Source organism: Alligator mississippiensis, chromosome 5 (assembly GCF_030867095.1).
Source record: "Alligator mississippiensis isolate rAllMis1 chromosome 5, rAllMis1, whole genome shotgun sequence".
In the NCBI taxonomy this organism is placed as follows: domain Eukaryota; kingdom Metazoa; phylum Chordata; order Crocodylia; family Alligatoridae; genus Alligator; species Alligator mississippiensis.
The window spans coordinates 173,876,728-173,889,619 of NC_081828.1; the positions used below are offsets into that span (position 1 = coordinate 173,876,728).

At 46.1% G+C, this 12,892-nt stretch overlaps 1 protein-coding gene across 1 annotated transcript; it reads left to right on the top strand.

The window, feature by feature from the left end:
• The first annotated feature begins 3,003 nt into the window (after positions 1 to 3,003).
• On the top strand, positions 3,004 to 8,464 carry BET1 (Bet1 golgi vesicular membrane trafficking protein). Its single transcript, XM_006258451.4, has 4 exons — positions 3,004 to 3,143; positions 4,969 to 5,084; positions 6,256 to 6,312; positions 7,187 to 8,464. Exons 1-4 carry the CDS (start codon positions 3,125 to 3,127, stop codon positions 7,340 to 7,342), a joined length of 348 nt encoding a protein of 115 aa, XP_006258513.1. The 5' UTR covers positions 3,004 to 3,124; the 3' UTR covers positions 7,343 to 8,464.
• The last annotated feature ends 4,428 nt before the right edge of the window (positions 8,465 to 12,892 follow it).

Consider the following 12,892-nt stretch of genomic DNA (forward strand, 5'->3'; position numbering starts at 1 on the left):
TATGCAAAGGGCCAGGCAAGAAACCGCATTTAAACCTCTTTAGTTTTCCCTGAGCATAGGAAAAGGCTTTGGGTCTACCTCAGGCAGCGGGCTAATTGTTCTGGTTGACAAGAGAAGTGGCAGAAGCCCTAATGGAAAGGTCAGAGGCAAGAGCCACTTCCTAATCTGAGCTGGGTAAAAACTGTATTCTTGGGTTTAAGATGTGGCGTAAAATCAGATTATTGTTTCAATATTTAGTCTATTTATATTATACTTCTGTTTCTCAACATATGGCTATTGATTTCTTATGCTTGCTCTTGTTCTTAGAATAACTCTTGGTGTTATCTTTTATAACACACATATTGCCATTATGACAATTGTGATTTAAGAGTATTTGACCATACAGGCCTCTTCCAAGGAAGGCCTGTTCCAATCTATCTTTTCTGAGCACATGACCGCACAAAATCTGCTAAGAGCTGGTTAGGTGAGCCAGGGAAAGCTGAGGTGCCATTGGTTAGAAAGGTGACATTTGGAGCATCTCATTTTAAACTCAGTGGTCAATCAGCAGGTGGCAGAGAGGGGTTTGGGGCTGAAGAACACCCCTGAAAGTGTGAGAATACACATTATATGATATACATCTATCTTTTATTATACTAAGAGATAGATTGTGCTTGCAACTGAAATCGAAATCATTCCTAGCACTGAAGCTTTATGCTGCAATGGCTCTTATTACTTCCAAAAAGAGGGCAGTGAAAGCAAGGACAGTGGTCCTTATTTTTTCAGAATTATGACTCAATGTTACAAAAGAAAAAAATATTTTAGAATTCCTACTTCCTTTCTAGTAATTGGAATGAGAAGGTGCTGATAGCCTCCTAAAACTTGTTCGCAGCATCAAGGCCAAGAACCTTCATATCTGCTAAAATATGAAGTTATCAGTTCTTAAAGTTTAAAACACAAGATTAAAAATTGAATCTTCAAGTATAGGGGCCTGTTATTTTCAAAACATAAACTGAATATGAGGCAACAGTGTGCTTGTTGCAAAAAAAGCCAACAGCATACTGGGTTGTATTAACAGGAGAATCTCTTGTAAATCAAGGGAAGTGATTCTTTCGCTTTATCCAGCACTGGTGAGGCCTCACCTGGAGTAGTGTCTAGTTTTGGGCCCTGCATTTCAAGAAGGATGTGGCTAGATTGGAAAGAGTCCAGAGTGACAAAAATTATTAGGGGCCTGAGGAGCAGGGCATACAAGGAAAGTTTGAAAAAACTGTGATTACTTAGTCTGGAAAAGAGAAAACTGAGTCTTCAAATACCTAAATGGTCATTATAAAGAGGATGGAGATAGATTATTCTCTGAGGTCACAAGGGATAGGATTAGGAGCAATGACCTCAAGCTGCAGCAGAGTCAGCACCCACTGACTTGTTTCTGGGAATGATCATTGCCTTTGCAACACTAATGAGTCAGCTTGTTTAATCTTGTAAAATTTACAAAAGTTCAGTCTTCTTCAGAATATCACAACAAGCTCCTTAAGGTTTCCAGAGATGTTGAAGTGATGAGGTCACATTCTGGCATTGGCAACGTGTGGGGGGTGCGCACGGGTGGGTGCACCCCCTGACAGAAGTGCTGCTGACGCTGCCTGTGGGCAGTTGCCAGAGGTGACCCAAGCAGGGTGCAGGGCCCGGGGCAAATCAGCCCATGCAGGGCCCTGCTCCGATCCCAGACCCAAAGAAGCTGCTGCCACCATCGGCAGTGGTGGCAGCAGCGGCGGTGGGGGGAGGGGGGCATGAGCAGCTGGACGTGGAGCTGCCACTCTGCCCAGCTCCATGTCGCTGCTGCTCTGCCCAGCTCTGCAGGGTCCCCCAAAGTGCAGGGCCCTGGGCAGTTGCCCCGATTCGCCTCCGCAAGGACGGCCCTGGTGGTCGCTGCTCGCCAACCCTCTCCCTCAATGCCAACACTGCCAGTGGTGTCTGGGGTGGTTGCTGATCATCGCCGATGGCATCTGCGGGTCATCACTGACCACTGATTGGTGCTCACCCTCCCGCCACGGCCACGGCCACCTGTGGGAGCTCCCTGCTCACCGCCTCCATGCCCCTACCGTTGCCACCTGCAGGGGGTTGCTGTGCCCCCCCAGCCTCCGGGGGCAGCGTCGTTCATGCATTCTGGTAAATTCTTGCAGCCTCCGACCACTGGAAGAACGTCCCAGATGGACTGGGCTGATGGAGCTGAGAAGGCCAGCTGCAGAAATACCCCAAAGGCCACATCCACTGACTGAGTGGTGATTAGCCTTGTTAGTCTGAAGCTGGACAGAAGGCAAAGCAGGTGGTGCCTTAGAGGCTGGTTAATAGAGCCATGCACTTTCATAACCCCCTGCCTACTTCAGGTGCTGCAGGTCTTGCTGTGAGGCATCACAAGAAGGTAAGAGGTGCCATACCGGGCCGGACCAATGGTCCCCCTAGCCAGGCTGGGTGCTAGAAAGGGAAAGCAAGGAACCTGATACACCTAGAGCGATCTGGCCCCACTTCCATATCCTCCCTGGCATGGCGGGAACAAACAGCTCCAGCCTTTCGGTCCAATAGCCCCCAACAGATCTATCACCCACGGACCTATCTAGGCCCTCTCAGAGCCTGGCAGTGCCGCTCGCCTCCACCACCGCCTGCGGCCACGAATCCCACGAGTTAACTACTTCTTGCCTACAAATGCCCCCGTGCCCCCTGGCTGTCTGGGCCTCTCCCAGGGGAAAGGCCTCTGCATGGCACCTGACAGGGACGAGATGGGATACAAAGCAGCCACCAAGGCACAGCGGGGACAGGGCCTGCCCGGGGTAGAGGACGCAGCGGAGGGGGAAGTGAGGTAAAGGCGCCACCCGGATCCGCTGCCACAGCGACAGCCGAGTCCTGCTGCCGGGGGGCGGGGCACCCAGGTAGCCCCGCCCACCACCAGCCCCGCCCCCGCCCGGGCTTGGCGCGGCCGAGATGGCGGCCGCAGCGGTACTACACTTCCCAGCGGGCCCCGCAGCCGGCCTTGCCCAGCAGGCCGCGCGGCCGCCGGGCGCTGTCGTGGCGCTCCGGGGTGCGGGACGAGAGGCGGGCCCCTGGCGCGGGGACCGTGGGCAGCAGGCGGGGCCGTTCCTGCGGCCGGAGCGCAGGGATGAGGCGCGCGGGCCTGGGTGAGCGGGGCTCCTGGTGGGGGAGGGGCGGCCTCACTGCGACTCTGTTGCCCCGCGAAGAGCGCTGCCCCGGGCGGGGCGGGGCGGGGCGGCTGCCTGGGCGCATGCTGGGTCCGGAGGCGGGGGGAGCACGGGGGCCCGGGGCTGTCGGCCTCAGGGGCCGCAAGGCGGAGTCCGGGAGACTGAGACCCCCAGAGCAGCGCATCCCAATCTCTTCCTCAGCAGGACCCCACTAATGGCCCCGTTTCCACAGCGTGACCCCTCGCTCCCCACCCACAGCCCCCCCTCCCCCCCATTTGGGGGCGCGACCCAGAGTTTGGGAAGCGCAGGCCCAGAGGCTGGGCCCAGGCCGGGGAGACGTGGTGCCGCCCGCTCCCACGCAGCACCCGCCTGTGCTGATGCGGCTGCGGCCTGAGCTGGGCGAGTGGCCTTTCCCGCCCCTAGCTCTGTTGTGACCTGCGTAGTTGGGAGTCAGCGGTAAGGAACGGGAAAGTCTGATATCTGCTCTTGGTTTGAGAGCGATGCCTCTGGCAGCTTGAGCTCTGGTGAACTTGATCAAGGTGGCTTTCCACCGACCCAGCTGTCGGCTCACTCGGGTCCTCCAGAAGGCCTTCAACTTCTTGTACTGTTCCTGCTCAACACTTCCCTGGCGTGTAAAATGACTATTCTTTTTGAGCTTTGACTGTAAATGTTAAAAAAAAAATGTAACCCCGCCAAAAAACCAAGGTCCTTAGCTTGTGGCCCACAGGGCTAGGCTGCACGCTAGTTTGTGTAGCCAGTGGCCCACGGGGCAGGGGGATGATGTGGCTGATGTCCCCTCCAGCTGCCTTGGACTTAGCCTGATGAGCAGATACCCTTTTGCCTGGGGATGACTTTCATGAGTTTGGAGTGCGGTCAGATTTGCACCTCTGAAGTCACAATGAGATGCTTTAACTGTGCTGCCCCCATCCCCTATACTGGGAGTCTGTGATAAGCCCAGGCATTTCCCTTTTCTGCTCAGCCAGCCATGAGGTGTGTAGGGATTTTGAAAGAGTCTGTTCTCCTGTGCAATATTCTTTCATTTCTACCTGGGAGAAACGTTATAATCTTTGCATTCTCCTTTGCCTTAAGAAGAGCGTGTGAGCCCAAAAGTTTGCAAAGAAAAATTTATATATATTTTTTGCAACTATCTAGTTGGTTTAATAAAAGATATTGCCTGTACTATAACAGTTCTGACTGCTTTTGAACTACAAACTTATTCTAGGATGTGGTAGATGTTGCTACTTTACCAGTGAAGTTTAGATAATATAGTGAACGTCAGTTTGCTGTGATCAATTCTATGACGTTCCTTCATTCGTGCAGTTGATGAGTAGGCGTGTACTTTCCACGTGTTCACTGCCAGTTGTTTCACCACTGACATCAGAGCAACTTGAATATACCTAAGCCAGCTAATTTTACAGTTTTGCCTTCACTTTTTTCCCCTCTCTCCTCTTAAAATGCCAGCTGGCCTGCCTGCAAGTTTAAATATATCTGGATGAGTACCATGAAACTGAATTGCATCAACTGCTTATTTTGTGCTACATTGAAAATGGAGTGTTAGCATGCAAAAAAGAGGTTGTGACTCGATAAAGCCCATGTCTTTGCTTTTTCAACTGTAAATGCAGTTCTTCTTTTTTCTAAAAAAGAAGGTGGGGGAACATATTAAATAAAGCCTATGTTAATAGAACAGTTTACAGATATTCAAAAGTCAAACTATGAAGATTACTGACTGTTTACCATCCAGTGCAGTATATTTAATTCTGTTTTTTGTTCAGCATGCTGTAAACCTGAGTATTGTTATTTCTAGGTGAAGGAGCAGCTCCTGGTAACTATGGCTATACCAACAGTGGATATAGTGTGTATGAAGAAGAAAATGAAAAGCTAACTGAAAGCCTGCGTACAAAAGTCACTGCCATAAAATCAGTGAGTACATAACTTTAGTGGCATAATATTAATCAAATTCAATCTTATAGTGTACTGTAGTTGCATTCAACTTATATGCTAAGCTTTTACTATTCATATAAAAATATTGCTAAGCTAATAGCACAGTGCATTCATTTGGACAGCCCTCAATTATAGATCTAGGAACCCACAGGTCTCATTCTACCTGCAAGGGATTTATTTGCAGACCTCAGGCTCCCATCCAGCTGCCATTTTCCCATTCTCTGTTTTCCTCCCTCCTCTAGCTTTCACATCCTGCACCCACTCTAGGCTGTGCAATCTGAAATACAGAGGTAGTTCATGATGTGCAATAGAAGAGACCATGGCTGGGAAAGTGAGGGGGGCCCGTGGATTGGTAGAACCCCTCACAACTTGCCTCCCCCCCCCACCCCCCCAGTTCAATTCCTCAGCCCCTGGCTCAATTTCCCAGCTCTCTGATCATTTCCTCAGCTCTTCCTGGGGTGGCATGGGCCCTTGCATCTGTGCGCCGGGTTTCAGCAGACTGCCACTGCAGCTGGGGCCAACGGCAGCACCAAGTGGCTGCCGCTGGGCCCAGCCTGCAGCAGCAGCCTGCTAAAACCCCACACGCAGATTGGGGGCCCACACCCCCCCAGGAAGAGGTGGGAAAATGATCAGAGAGCTGGGGGAAGTGATCAGAAAGCAAGGGAATCAAACTGGGAGGTAGATGTCAATATTGGAGCAGTCCTTACCCCATCTTCCCCCTCCTTCTCCTTAGTTTCTGTTTAGCTGCAAACAAGCCAGCTTTGAAGCTCAAAATGTTTCAAAACTTTCAGAAGGTTTCGAGTGCTCTCGTTTTGTTTCGATTTCGCTGTTAGAGCTTGAAACAAGTCAAAACAGCTTCAAAATGAAACACCTGTCAACTCTATTGCTTAGCAGCAGGGGAAAGTGACAAGGGCAGGATTTAGGGCGTTACTTTGTTGTATTTGTGCAGAAATGGAACTTCAGAGATGTTTTCCTTGAACTCTGATTTCTAATCTTTTCAAAGTATTGAGAGTATTTCTCTAATACTGAATTGAAACATATAGTGAGGTGCTAGATATTTCTAGAATTTCTTTGCATGGTGTTAAATACTCCAGTCTAGTAATACTATGAACTATAAAAAACTAATGCAAATTTTCATTATTTGTAATAGCTTTCCATTGAAATTGGAACAGAAGTTAAACATCAAAATAAAATGTTAACAGAAATGGTAAGTGTTTAATGACTAATCTTTAATTATTTTTTAAAGGAAGAAAGAAGTGTTAAAAATTACATTTCTTAGGCTACCATAGTGAACATGCTTGCATTAAAAATGTTAATTATAGTCCTAGTCTAAACATGATCATAAGATGCTGCTGCTACTCTAAGCAGCAGTGCTGTCTTACGAATTTTTGTACTAAAGTAGTAGTCAAGGTTACTAGGGCACATATCTGCTCACTGTTTCTTCTCAACTAAAGCAATCATGCCATAGGATTTAAAACATTGTCTTGAAAAACTAGCACGGGAGAGAGCTCAGTTCTGGAACTGACTAAAATGGCAGAACGAAACCAAACCAGTAAAGTTTAAATCTTAATGTTTAAGCCTTGCTTATACTTGAAAGTGTGTAACTGTACATGGAATGGACCTGAAGGAGACATTTAAATCAACCTCGGTACAGGAAACTGTTTTACATTCTGTTATAAGAAAAAAAAAAAGTGCAAGAATAACTGTGCAAAACCCATTTTAGGGTGACCTTATATTCTTAGAGTAGGGATGTCTAATTCACCTGGCCCCGTGGGTCAGAAGTGGGCCATGAGGCTCCTTGCAGGCCACCGCACTCTTTAGATTGAATCTGGATGTGATGGTACTGGTGGGACAGGCTGCATCAGGAGGCTATAGGAGTTAGCTTGACTGTTGTTTGCCTTCTCCTCCACCTACTGACACACATCCCCAGCTGGGGCTCCATGCACTAGATCTTGATGGTGGGCCCCACCCCCAAATTCTCAGCTCTACTGTAAGCCATGCAGGCCAGGTGACTCCTCTACATGCCCCGTGTTTGGCACCACTGTATTACCAATAATTATGAATGTCCTCTCTTTATGCAGGATTCTGACTTTGATTCTACTGGTGGATTTCTGGGTGCAACTATGGGCAGACTGAAAACGCTCTCCAGAGGGAGCCAGACAAAACTGTTATGCTACATGATGATCTTTTCCTTGTTTGTCTTTTTTGTAATTTATTGCATTATTAAATGGAGGTGATGAAAGTTATTTCCAGTTTAATATGTGCCATGTCAATAACTATAAGATGGTCTTAATTCATGAAGACGGTAATCTTAATTGACATAGTCTGTTGATTAAACGTGGCAAAATTGTTAATTGCATTAGAAATTAATGCATTTGTTATGTATATGTTACTTTACATCATGCCAGAAATTTTCCCATCATCCCCTATTTTCTGGGGTTACTGTAAATATGCACAAAGCTAAGCATTAACATAAGTTTCAGTATAGTTACTCTGGGGAAATATTTGTTGGGTATACAAAGAAGTGGATGTTTCCTTTACCACTTGGCAAAATTTCAGACTCTTTGAACTTTCTTGAATAGGTTCCAGACTTCTAAAAGAATCTTAATTTAGGGCCTGATACTGAGTGGAGCAGCAGAATCAGACAAGTAGCATTTTGCAGGTAACAGGAAAATGCTTGTGCTTTTTCTGAATTAACTTATGATAATCACAAACAATAATATAAAGCTACAAATATTGCAATGTTATTCATGATTCTTTGGTTGAAGGTTGATAACTTTAAACATATTTTAGTGGTTAGAATAATTTTCTGCAGGTTTAACAATAAATCCTAAACTGGAAAAAATTATGATCAATCTTTCTTTGAGACCAGGTAATACCAAAGCCCTTTATTCTTCTAAACAAATGCCTTTTAATAGCGTGGAGAAAATAATATGGGCAAGATGCAAGCATTTTCATTACCTTTTCTATTAAGTACTTGAAACTCGTTGATTCTATTTAATTGCTGTGGTTTTTACTCTTCATACATTAATTTGTCAATTACTAATGACATCCAAACTCTAGCTAAGCATAACTTTGAAATGTAAAGCAAGATGACACAAACTTTTTCATACTTGTGTGTGTTAAGGATGCACTTGAGATACTTTTATGTACATTGGCTAAGACTTAGTTTTGGTTCCTAAGCAAAACTATCACTTTCAAAAGCAACATGCGAAATACAAATTGTTTTCTAGAGACTGAAAATTGTCTAAAAGAAAACTATATGCCTTGACAAACTTTTTCTAGAGAGTGTAATATGTTTGCATTACCTGTAGTTCTATTACAAACTTATAAAGGAATAAAGTATCTGATGTATGTTAGCCAGTGTGGGTCTGTTACTTGGAAATGAAACAACTTGCCACGTGTTTATATATAGATTTCCTAGGAGATAGTATTGGAAGACTTCTAGAAATGCTGCAAATATTAATGCTGAATAAATATTTGATTTTTTTTTTTTTAATCAGTATTTAATAATGTAAATACTTGCTTGGAAAACGGGTATTAAAGATCTAGTATGCCTCTCAGTTTACCCATTAACTATCCATACTAGTTTTAATCTTCAACAAATTTGATTTTTGTGTATTGTCTACCAGGAATATGCAAAAGAATTAACTGAATAAGTCAAGTATGGTTTATATTTTTGAGTGAAATATATAAACTTCTTAAAATGATAAAATATCTTTGAAACACTAATGCCTGTCATATATTCTCATTTAAAGCATTCCTGTTTAGAAAACTTAAGTATGGCTGCAGGAAGCCAAATAAACCGTTGATTTAACATAAATCTGCCTATGAGAATTAGTGCACTCTTCCGCTTGCAGATATTTTAGTCTACAGAAACAAAAGCCACCTAGGAAGTAATTGCAGACGTTAATAGTTACAGGGGCTTTGACACCCACATTTCATCAGCAGACATACTTCTCAATTCTTCCTGTTTAACTACTACCTAGCTGTGAAACTTGTCTGAACAATTTCAGTGCATAGCTACTACTTCCGTGTTTTAGTTAGAGGTGCATTGATACATCAGTCCATATTGTATCAGCACTGATAAAAGGAAAATTGACATTATCAGCAATTGGCTTTTCTTGGCTGTAAAATATTACACACATCTATATACAAACACAATTAAATAGGCCCACAGGAGCAATTTCCATGCTGGCTAGGTGGGGTAGGTCACTTGGTTAAGATGTTAAGTAGCATTTTTCAAACTAACTTCTCATATAATAATAATGCTGTGTGCACATGTGCAGCTGCAGCATGCATGAGGCTAGGAGTGCAGCCTGGCAGCTTGGAGAGCCGCATCCAGCCAGTAAGTCTGTTGGGAGGGAGGGAGTGGGGGAGTGAAGGAGGGGATAGAGGCTCCTGCAGTGAGGGAGGGAGGGAGGGAGTAGGGCAGGGCCAGGCACTTCCCAGCCAGAGTGGGGCAGGGCATGGGACATAGCCTGCAGCTCATCCTGGGGGTGCAGGTAGGGGGGTGGCCCCCACTGCTGCATGCACCTTGGGGGGGCAGGGGGAGGGGGGGCATGTGCCCCCAGATCTGAGTGGGGTGAGGGAGAGCAGCCGCTGCATGCTTGGGGCTGGAGCTGCTCCAGCCTCTTCCAGGAAGGGTGGGCTAGAGCCACACCAAAATTTGCCATAGCCCCCTCCCAGTGCTGACACCCTCCGCCAAGCTGCTGGGCTGTTTATCAGCAATCAGATCGGTATTGGCCAATATGGCTGGTCAATAATCAGCCATTGGTATTGGCCCAAACTTTTTTTTTAATCGGTGCACCCCTAGTTTTAGTTACTGCTAGAATAGGTAGATTGGATTCTACAGGTTTCCCTTTGCTTCATGTGGGTTTTGGTTATGCAAATTTGCTCTCACATGATGACCCTTTGTATACCCAAAATTCATTATATGCAAGGTAAATTCACTCTTATGTGATCAGCAGCAGGTAAGGCTGTGGTGGGGAGGGGAGATGGCTGTGGGCGGGGCAGGGGGTAGATGGAGGCCCCAGCAGTGAGGGAGGGAGCAGGGTACAAGCAGGAGCAGAGGCTGGGGTGACTGGGGCCTTGATATGCCCCCACACTGGTGGTGAGGGAGGGAGTGGGGCTGGGGCAGATGCTGCACAGCTGGGGCAGGACAGGAGGCACGGCTCCTGCAGCTACGAGCTGCCACTGCAAGCTGGGGGCTATGCCAGGCTCTTTCTGGTGGGGACTGGGCTGGGCTGCACTCGGGACAGGCAGTGACGGCGGTGAGAAGAGAGGGCTATGGGGGGGGTGCTGTAGCCACCCTAAAATTCACTATAGCCCCCCCAACCCCTCTCTCAGTGCTCCCAATGCCTGCCCCAAGCATAGCCCGGCCCCAGCTTGTAGTGGCAGCCCATAGCAGCAGGAGCTGCGTCCCCATCCTGTGCTCCACCCCAGCTGTGCAGCGCCTGTCTGTCCCAGCTCTGGCCCCATTCCCTCCCTTACCACTGGCAGGGGGCCAGATTGAGGTCCCACTCACTCCAGGACCTGGGGCTGGGCTCTTCCTGGCTGAGGGCTTGGGCCACACTGCACTCAGGGCGGGCAGTGGCAGCGCTGGGAGGGGGGTGGGGGGCCCCCTCCCAGTGCTGCCACCATCTACCTTGAGCGCAGCCCAGTCCCCTGCCAGGAAGAGCTGAGCGCCGCCCCAGCAGACTTACTTGCTGCCAATGCATTTGACGTCTTGGAATGTATCCCTATTTGTTACCCTGTAAAGTGGGTTCTCTTTATGCAAATTCTAGTTATGCGCAGTTTTTCAGGAATGCATCTACTGCATAAAACAAGGGAAACCTGTATTAAACTTTTTAACTTCTAGCTGGAAATGTAGGAGTGAGTACAAAGGTTTCACCTTTGCCCAAAAGTCTTGTTGCAGCAAGGTACATGTTTTATAGTTAATTCTTTGTTCTTTCACAATATTGGCATTCCTTAGGAAAAGGGAAACTGAACTGTGCTTCATACTATTTAAAACATGAGGATTTGAGAGTAGCTCATCCATATACCACTTCAATTACAGGACATCTCCCCCCCACCCCCAAGCCATCTAGCATTGTTTTAGAAAAATAATTTGCTTTCCAATGAAAAAAAATTTAAATAAAGGAACAGAAAATATTTTTAAAGAAATCTTTTAACCTGCCATGCTTTCCTAACTCTGGTGTATCAATAAAAAAATATATATGTAATGAACAAAGTACAGAGACTTTATTGGGTCTCCAGTCTGAGAGTGCTAGTATGACATTTCCTTTGTGTTAACACACACTATTTTAAACAATGAATCTGAATGAGAAGTAAGGTTAAAGCAGGATGATTATTATTACTTTTCTTTCCCCCCTGCAGGGTGGATTGATTTAAATAACTAATTTTTATCAACTTTCCCAGTGTGTGGATGTCTACATTTTTTTTTTTTTTTTTTTAGAGAGAAAATTATTTTCATTGCTTGATATAACAAAACATGTTGATTTTTACAATTAAATACAGTTTTTACAGAAGATTTAATTACATTCAGTATGTGTTCCTCTTTTCAACTGACAGATTTTCTTGGAAATATTCCCAAGTAGGGTCATCTTTGCAACTTGCACCCGTGGCAGTTTTTCCCTGCAGTTTCCAGGTGTTGAAATCAAGACTAGCCTATGTTCCACAGAATGTTGTTCCTTTTTTTTGCAGTTCTGAGTCCAACATTGGTCCTTTTTGTTGCAAACACTACATGAGACGTTTTCTGCAGAACTGACTAATTACCTCCACAGTAAAATGTTGGCATCTGCATGTGTGACACTACTAAGCTAGAGTAAACTAATTTACTCTGCCTCAGTATAGTTCTTGTATATACTGGTACTCTGCAGCATTGTATGTATAGATGGGGACTGGGCTGTTTGGGGCAGGAGGGTGCTTCAGTGCAGGGGCTGCCTGCCAGCTAGCTCTGCACTGGAGCACCTTTGTGCACCAGCCAGCCCCTCCACAGCACAGTGAGCAGGGCTGGAGCAGCTGTGGTGGCAGACTGAACCCCCAGGCCTCCTGCCAGCTGGGGCTGCTCTAACTCATCTCAGTATGCTGTGATCCCAGTTACATGTGTAAATGTGGCACCTAGGAGTAATAAACTCCAGCAGGACACATGCCAGCGTGTATTGCTTTGCATAAATAGCATGTGTAGATGCACCCGCTGCTGCTAACACTGCTCCCTCTTTCTCCTTCACACAACAAAATAATAAACATTCCTCCCTGTGATATACATCCCCCCCCCCCCCCCCCAAAACCCTAACCATCAATGATTTCTACTATTGTAACCCCTAGCCTCATAGGCTGCAGCGCTTTCATTTTAGAGACCATGGGCAGAACACTTGAAGTTAATTTTTATATTTTTGTACATATGGAAAAGGGTCCAAGAAAGGCCATCTAATGGAAGTACTCAGAAACGGGGCTGGTAGTTACTGAGCAGATGGTTGTTTTTGCATGACTTGGAGAATAACCCTCCATTATTGATGCAGAATCATAAATACTCATAATCTGAGAATTTACCTGAGCTCTGATTAGCTAGAATAGAACAGGAGTTTGATCCCATCCAGGTGGGCTCAGTATATAATCTTGATCAAGGAGGTATACATGATGGTGTCTGCTGGGGTCAGAGGCCAGGTTCCAACAGCTGTAATGACTCTGCTGCTGATCCAGTAGCATAAGTCCCTGCATTCCTTGCCCCGATGCATGAAATTTTGTGTCATATTTTTAAAGCTTGACCTCAAAAGCTGTAAGTT

Coding starts and splice junctions, on each gene's coding strand:
- BET1 (XM_006258451.4), top strand. Junction 5,085..6,255: donor AAGTCACTGCCATAAAATCA/GTGAGTACATAA, acceptor TATTTGTAATAG/CTTTCCATTGAAATTGGAAC. Junction 6,313..7,186: donor ATAAAATGTTAACAGAAATG/GTAAGTGTTTAA, acceptor CTCTTTATGCAG/GATTCTGACTTTGATTCTAC.